Source organism: Musca vetustissima, unplaced genomic scaffold (assembly GCF_032173495.1).
Source record: "Musca vetustissima isolate MV318-11 ecotype Yass unplaced genomic scaffold, APGP_CSIRO_Mvet_v1 utg13552, whole genome shotgun sequence".
Taxonomy (NCBI): domain Eukaryota; kingdom Metazoa; phylum Arthropoda; class Insecta; order Diptera; family Muscidae; genus Musca; species Musca vetustissima.
This window is the reverse complement of record NW_026887384.1, coordinates 31,858-40,409: the sequence shown is the minus strand read 5'-3', so window position 1 is coordinate 40,409 and position 8,552 is coordinate 31,858. Positions and strand designations below refer to the sequence as shown.

General features: G+C 32.4%; 1 protein-coding gene across 1 annotated transcript; it reads right to left on the bottom strand.

Moving 5' to 3' along the window:
* Window positions 1-5,634: 5,634 nt before the first annotated feature.
* On the bottom strand, window positions 5,635-8,051 carry LOC133334965 (protein scylla-like). Its single transcript, XM_061543276.1, has 2 exons — window positions 7,811-8,051; window positions 5,635-6,444 (listed from the first exon to the last, which is right to left on the bottom strand). Exons 1-2 carry the CDS (start codon window positions 7,983-7,985, stop codon window positions 5,717-5,719), a joined length of 903 nt encoding a protein of 300 aa, XP_061399260.1. The 5' UTR covers window positions 7,986-8,051; the 3' UTR covers window positions 5,635-5,716.
* Window positions 8,052-8,552: the final 501 nt, after the last annotated feature.

The window sequence follows — 8,552 nt, the reverse complement described above, 5'->3', positions numbered from 1 at the left end:
GCTTAACCCACAATTTAAATTGTATCAAATTTAGTACACTTAGTACAAAATTCTAAACTTCCTACATACCCCAACCCTACACCCCCACAGTGATCCCAAGTCCAAGTTTCAGGATTCCAACTCTATCGTTTGACTCACAATTCAAATTGTACCAAATTTAGTACACATTACTACTAATTTCTAAAACTGCCTACATATCTCAGTCTTACACCTCAACAGTAATCCTGATTCCAAATTTCATGATTCTAGCTCTATTGGTTCACCTAAAATTCAAATTGTACCAAATTTAGTACCATTTAGTACCCATAAGTATTATTTTCTTAAACTGAATCCTGACCCCAATCCCACACCCCTACAGTGATCCTAACTTCAAATTTCATTGTTCCCGCTCTATCGGTTCACCCAAATCCAAACTGTACCGACTATAGTACGATTTAGTACTTTTCGTACACACAAGTAACAAATTTCCAAATCTACGTTCATATCCCAATCCTACACTCCGATGGTACTTTTAATTCCAATTTCCAGAATTCCAGCTCGATTTGTATCTCCAAATTAAATTTGTACCAAATATAGTACTTTTCGTACACATAAGTACACGCTTTCGACTCTCCTCATATCGACCCTAATTCTCAACCTTAACTTGCATTTCAAATTTCAAGTTTTTAGCTCCATCCTTTCACAACCTACGAAATTGTACCCAATTTAGTACATTTCAGTACTTTTCCGATACTTATAGTTCGAATTTCCAAAAAGTCCTTTGCTACATCTATTCTACACTTCATCAACGACCACCAAACCAAATTTCAGAGTTCTAGCTCACCGGTTCGCCAAATACAAATGGTATCACATTTAGTACTTTTTAGTACTTTTCGTACCATTCTAGTACGAATTTCCAAAAACCCAGCCTTATCTGTCACCTTTGGACCAAGGGTGACCCTCACCCAAAATTTCAAGATTCTAGCTTCAGCCATTTCGTCTGGGCGTTGATGAATCCTTAAATGAGTCAGTCAGTCAATCACTTTACTCTTTTATTAGTATAGATTAGTACCTTTTTGTACTTTTCGTACCGTTCTAGTACGAATTTCCAAAAACCCAGCCTTATCTGTCACCTTTGGACCAAGGGTGACCCTCACCCAAAATTTCAAGATTCTAGCTTCAACCGTTTCGTCTGGGCGTTGACGAATCGTTAAATCAGTCAGTCAGTCAATCACTTTACCCTTTTTATACCCTCCACCATAGTATGGAGGGTATATTAGTTTTGTTTTTCCGTTTGTAACGCATCCAAATAATCATTTCCGACCCTATAAAGTATATATATTCTTGATCAGCGTACAATTCTATGACGATCTAAGCATGTACGTCTGTCTGTCCGTCTGTTGTAATCACCCTAGCGTCTAAACGAGTTGAGATAGATCGCCAAAATTTTGCACAGAGTCGTCTTTTGTCTGCAGGCAGGTCAAGTTCGAAGATGGGATATATCGGTCCACGTTTAGGCATAGCTCCCATATAAGGGTACCCCCAATTTTTTTCAACCGTTTTCGCTTTCGTTTTTCAACCGAATTCGCTGAAATTTGATATATTGAGTCGCTATTGGGTTCCCAATTTCTCCACAAAAAATTATTCATATAGGTCCTCTAATTTTCAGTATTTTGGGGGTTTTGATCGTAGTTTTCAACCGAATTGGCTGAAATTTGGTATATTTGGTTCTTATTAGGTTCCAAATATCTCCACCAAAAATTATAAATATAGGTCCAATTTTTCTGGTAGCCCCCATATAAGGGTACCCCCCAAATATCGGTGTTTTGGGGTTCTTGAGCGCATTTTTCAACCGAATTCGCTGAAATTTGGTACATTTGGTTCTTATTGGGTTCCAAATATCTCCACCAAAAATTATTAATATAGGTCCAATTTTTGAGGTTCTTAAGCACGTTTTTTAACCGAATTCGCTGAAATTTTGTATTTTGTAGTCGTATATGGTAAAAAATTTCCCTACAAAAAAATATTAATATGCACCCCCTTTTTGGGGTAGTCCCCATATAAACCCCTTTTTTATATTGAAATAGTTATGCAATTTGTTCTGCGTTTTGTGTTTGGTTTTAAGACTCTGTTGTTATCATATCACCAGCGGAGGATATTGAGATAAAAAACTAGAACGTAAGGTTCGATAATGAACTATAACCCGTATTTAGACCTAGCCCCTCTGTGGGAGGTACCAGAAGGAGTGGACCGATATTCCCCATCTTCGAAATTGAACTATGGTTGAAAGAAATAATAATTTCACCCTCATTATCCACAAAGCTGTGGGTATAATTGTCCATTAAAAATTTCTGAAATTTGTTTTATTGTTTTCATTTTGGTTTAAATAACCGGTTTGTGGAAATTTCGATATAGGTCCACTTTTTGTAATTTCCTATATTTTCATTTCAAGTACCTGTCAGTATATCTATGGTGGAGGGTATCCAAAGTTCGGCCCGGCCGAACTTAACGCTTTTTCACTTGTTTTACTATAGATTATTATGTCTCAATGACAAGCCCAATTTATTCTTAATTGCAATAAACGTGTTTTTTTCGATAAATTTTAATTTTTTGATTAAATATCTCCAATTTTTTACATTGCATTAACATTTTAATTTTAAATTAGCAAGAATATAAACCTTACTTTCCCCAGTTGAGATTTATTATAATTTTACAAAATCCCCTATAAGAATCCAAATTCCCAACTTTTCATTGAAATAAAAACACATTGTTTCTTTTATTTTTTTAATACTTTTTCAACTCTTCTGTAACACTGGTCGTTGTGACGATGAGTGTCATGCCACACGTCAAACGCCATTGTGTCAACAAGAAGGTATACAAAATGTTTATTTGCAAATTTGTTATTGTTTATTTGTTTGTTGTTGTTGTTTTTTTTTGTGGATTTTTCATTTGTTGTTGTAGTCTAAAATATAAATAATAGTAATAATTCATTAAAAAAATCTTGCATACAATTTGCTTCAAATTTGTTATCCTAAAATATGTGTAATCATATTTATAATTAATTTGTTGTTGCTTTTCATGTTGTTTTGTTTTTTTTTTTATATTTTTATATTATTTCAAATCTAATGTCACAGTTTAAAAATTGGAAAAAACCTAATTTGTTATTAATAATAATAATGATAATAATTAAAATTTGTTGATGATAATTGTAGCAATCAATAATAATAATTATAATGATATATTGTAGATCATAATGACAATGATAAACGTAATGATATTATTTAAGAAAAATAGTTATTTTTTCAATTTTTTTCTTTGTAATAAAAAAAGAAACAGAGAACAGTTACATACATACATAAAAGTTCCTTAGAAAAATAAGTAATACAAAAAAATACATTATGAGATTGTTAACAAAATGTGTTTCATTCAATAAACAAAATTTTAAGGAAGTCGAAGAAAAATAAATGTATTATAGCTTAACACATACATACATACACTCCTTTATAAGGTTGCATATTAATGATAAAAATTTACTTGATTTGATGTCTAGGCAAATTTATTTGCCGTGTGTAAGAGATTTGAAATTGTTCTTTTTTATAACCTAAATATATGAACGACGGTCTATGGGGTTGTTATTTTTTTGTTTAGATATTTTTTTCTTGTTTACTGGATCTGTAACAACCCGCTTGTATATGGAACTAGTTGTGAGCTAATTCCATAGAAAAATGATTTGTATATGACTTGTTTACTACCACTACCCACCATGAAAAAGTGGGTAGTGGTCGTTTGAGATCAAGGGTGGAGTCAATTGTCATTTTTCAATACAAGCGGCTAGTTTTTTGTTATTTTTTTCTGTATGTATGTGTGTATAATTTTGTTTATTTGTATGGTTTGATATTAATATTTTTTCGTATTTCATAACACATAGATAAATATTATTTGTTTGTATGTTGCTTTTGCTGCTGATATAAGTTTAGGGGAGGGAGGAGATTTAGTGAAATATGTGTGTTATTGTATCAGTGTATGTGTGTTACTTTTTTTAAACATTTTTTTCTTCCTTGCTTCTTTTTTTGTAGTATCTTACAATCTAAGAGATATTTTTGTATGTTTTTTGTATTTTTTATAATTTTTTTTTGTTTTGTTTGAAATGTTATTGGTTAAGATTACCTTTTTTGTTTTTGTTTTTATTTTTTTTATTTTTAAAAATTTTAAATTTTTGTTTCTTATTCTTTGTATTGTTTATTTGTTACTTTAAATTTGAAATTTGATATCAAGACGTTTTCACATATCGCAGTTAATTGGTTTTCAAGTTCACAATTTTGTGTTTTTGTTGTTTGTTTTTTTTTTATAATTTATTAAATTAATTAAGGACCTAACATTAAGCCAGTAATGCAGCCTTGAGTTTTTCTGATTTTGTATGTTTTTAATTTTCTTGTTTTGTTTTTAAGCCTAAATCACTAAAATTAGGTGAAAATTTTGAATTCCGAATTTTGCATTCATATCATTTCACTTTGTATTGTTAAACGGGCGGACAAACAAAGGGGACTGTTGTCTCCTTACATGGTATTGAACCCCTTTTTTCACATGGCCATGGGCCAGAGCTACAACATTTTCACATGTCATTTCAAGTATTGAAAATAGAAAAAAAAACAATTAATTGTTAACAAATTACAAAACGATGCTTATTGATATTCGAGTAATCTTAAAAAAAATACTTTGATTTTCATGTGAAAATATTGTTGTTGTTTTTGTTGTAATAATTAATTAATTTTTTAATAATAATAATATTCTTAACCTAAGCAACTTAATCAGTATCACATTTTAATGAGTTGGAGATCTTGGCAAATACTTCATTTCGTTTCCTTTGCTTTTTATCTTGGAAAGTTAGGGGTAAGTGTTTGTTAAAGGGGGTTTGTTTGAGAAAGGGCAAGGATATAAATGCAGGCATTTTTTGTAAAAATGTTGCAGTTTTTTTGTTGCAATTTTTATATTCATATCCCAAAAAGAAATCATAAATAATTTTGAAAATACTACTTTCTTGTGTGTTTGGAAAAAAAATTAAAGCAAAATAATATTTTTCTTTAAAGGAAATAAAATTAGAAGCTAAACAAAAAAAATATTTAACAATAAAAAATAATTAAAAAAAACATAAATAATTTATTAAAACCTAATTTGAACAAATGTTTGTTTGTGTGTGTCTGTTTGAAGTTACTTCCCTTGGTTTTCAGTGATAATGAGCTTTGAAAACCTCTTAACCTTCCGTGGTTGGAAACTGGAAACTGGAAAAAACTATAAATAATTACGAAACCAAAGAGAAAGAGGTTGGTTTTTTGACTTTTTGTTATGCATTCAAGTCAAGTCAAGTGGGTTGTTTGGTATTAATTTGTTTTTTGTTTTTAGTTTTTTTTTATAAAAAAATTATAGAAATCTAAAAAGGTGGGTGGTTCTTCTTTTTTTTTTATCATATAACTATACCATATATATGTACGTGTGTTACTAAGAGTAATATATGTTTGTATGTAGTTTTGGTCTTGAGTGAGTGTGTGTGTTTTTTTCTTAATGGGATCTGTGAATGGTGTTAATTTTTTTTTGTTTTAATTTTAAAAAAATAATATTGAAATATTATTTGATTCCTACCAAATATTTTTTGTTTCTTCTTCTACACATACATACATATATATCGTTTATAATCCAGTGTTAGATTTGATTATCACTGTGGTTGTGTGTGTGTGTGTGTCTAACACAAACTCTTGGAGTATGGCTTATGTTTGGTTATACTAAAGTCGGGACTTATTGTTATGGTGCGCGATAAATTCTTCATAAATTGTGGCAGCAACGATGTCCAGCCTCGATGATCCTGACGCAGTGTCACATAGATCTCATAGGCCTGAGCATCAACACCATAACGCTGTTGATTGAGATCAAGGGTGGCAATGCGCCGTGAATTGTTCGGTTCGTCTTCGAATTCAATATAAATGGTGCATTCGCGTAGACCGTGAGTTTCTTCACGGGCCAGACGTAAAATTTCCAACGCTATGCGTGGCGTGAGATCACAGGGTAGCGATACTTCAGTGCAGGCCAAATGGCGTGATTTGGCCGCACGTAACTCTTCCAAAAGGCGCAGCGATAGCTCCTGGACAGCGGCTGTTTGCAAAGCTGTTGTTGTATTGTTAGTTGTTGTGTTGTTGGTGGTGGTAGTATTATCACAGTTCAATTTGTTTGAGGAGTTGGAGGTGTTGTTTGTTTTATGTTGTTGTTGCTGCTGCTGTTGTTGCTGTTTGTTATTGCTAAAGTTATAGTTGATGCTACTGCTATTATTGTTGTTGCTGCTGCTATTAATATTGCCATGGTGTGAATGATTGATGTGATGGTGTGGCTTAAAGGGTGTTGTAAATTTATAGGAGGGTTGAGATTTCAACGAACCTCCTTGTGTGGGTGTGGACAATGTGAGTTGACTCTTCCAATCTGTAAAAAGATAATGGAATAATAAAAATATATTAATAAAAAATCTCAGAACGGAAATTGAAATATTGTTAAAAATTAAGGGAAAAGGTGAAACAAATTAAAAAAAAAATAAAGCAAAAATTTGGGCATTTAAATACTTTTAGAAAAGTTTTATGAATTTTTTAGATACTAATGAGGCTTGAAATGCATTTAATCTGAAACTATTTGATATTAATAGAGGTGCTAGATTTTGTGAAGATTGTGAGGCAGTCACAAATAAAATATACAAATTTTCTAAACGCCTTTATACAAAAAATCACCTTCTCTAAAACTCGTAAAATTCATAAGTATTTTTGTTGGAAATATAAATCCTACAAAATCCATCTCGTCCATTAAATACGTCTTGCCTACCTGAACAGGCAGGCAAGACTAAAGCGATTTTCCACAAAAAATCAAATCAAAACTTTTCTGCCGGCAATTTTGTGGCAATTAACTCAAAGAGAATGACTGAGCGAATGAGAGCGAAACTATATCCAAAAGATATTTAACTCCATATATCCATAAGATATACAATTTGAGAGACGGAATATTTTCTCTTTTTCTCAATTTATTTGTTAAAGCTCTTTTACTCAAAAGTAACAACAATTACGAAATGTAAAGACGAAAAAAAACACTGACTGAAAGTAAATGACCAACATTTATGTGAGCGAATGTAAATACAATAGGGGCCGGTTTGGCTGGGTTCCAGGCTAACTGGCAACAAAAACAAGAGATACCTACAAAAGACTGCCAGCAAGTTTGCCGCACTCCTCCTGCTCTTGGTTGGGCTCAAAAGAGAAGAGCTACAACATGAAATTATTGGTGTTAGCGGAAGACGACGAGATGTGTATGGAAGAGATGTAGGCTCGGAGCCACAAAGAGGCAACGGGTGGGAGGTAGGGAAATAAAATGACAACAGAAAAGTAAAGTGGAAAAACTTGTTTCCAGCTGATAGCACAGCTGGAAATCAGTTGTTTCTTGCATCAGCTCATATGTTTATGTGGGGCTGACTGGCTGTTTGTTTGTTTGTACGACTGGCTGGCAGGCAAGCCGACTGGCTGGCTGTCTGTCTCTCTGTCGGTTTGTTTATTTGCTATAGCCTACAAAATTATGGCCTAAACACTTAAACCTATCACCATCATCATGTCTGGGACAGAGGGTCGCAGGGACCGAACGAGAAACGAATCCATCCAGCAGATACATTTATTTGTGTATCTATCAGGGCACACAAACACCCACAAAAAGGGGTATGAACAACTTCCCTCATTCGATGATGATGGTGTGTACACGAGACAGAGAGAGATGAAGGCAAAACTAAAAGGGGTTTGCAAAGTAAAAAAAAACTTACCTGTAGCTAGAGCAAAATGAGCAGGATATTGATTTTGTACGGATAACACCTCCATCTTCATTTGTAGGCAATTTATTATTAGTAGAGTATAAAAACGAAGCAAATATTCTTTGAAGTATTTAACAAAATTAACTTGTTGTTGTTGGGGTTTTTTAAAAAATATCACAATTTTCATTAAGGTGGGCGGCAGAACTCCTTGCGGGATCTTTTGTCTGCCTTCCTGCCTTACTCTCTTTTAGTCCTTTTTACTTCCGACGACAAAAATACGGCACAATTTCTTTAGAAATGTCAAAACTTAAAACTTCATTCCGGACTATCTTCTCACATTAAAGTTTTTCTCCACTTGAGTCAATAGGTGGGTGGTTGATTTTCTTTTTGGTTTAATTTTTAATTTAACACTTTTTTAGTAGCATTGAGAAAAACTTTGTTGCACAAACGAAAAAGTTCTTAAGTTTTCTTTGACAAACTAATAATAGAAACGAAATATTATTTTTGTGTTTCTTGTGAGAAGATTTTAAATTTTGTAGCAAACGTTGTTCTTTTTCCTTTTTTTAATTGTAACAAATAAATTAACGAAACAAAAAGTCTGCTGTTGTAACAATTTCTGATGTGTGTAAGTGTATGTGTAATTTTTAATAATTATTTTGCTGTTGCTTTTTTTTGGCTTTGCCTTTACGGTTTCTGTTTAGTAGTTGTTTTTTTGGATGAAAAGTCTGATGAGGGTTTTTTGGTTTGAAAAGGC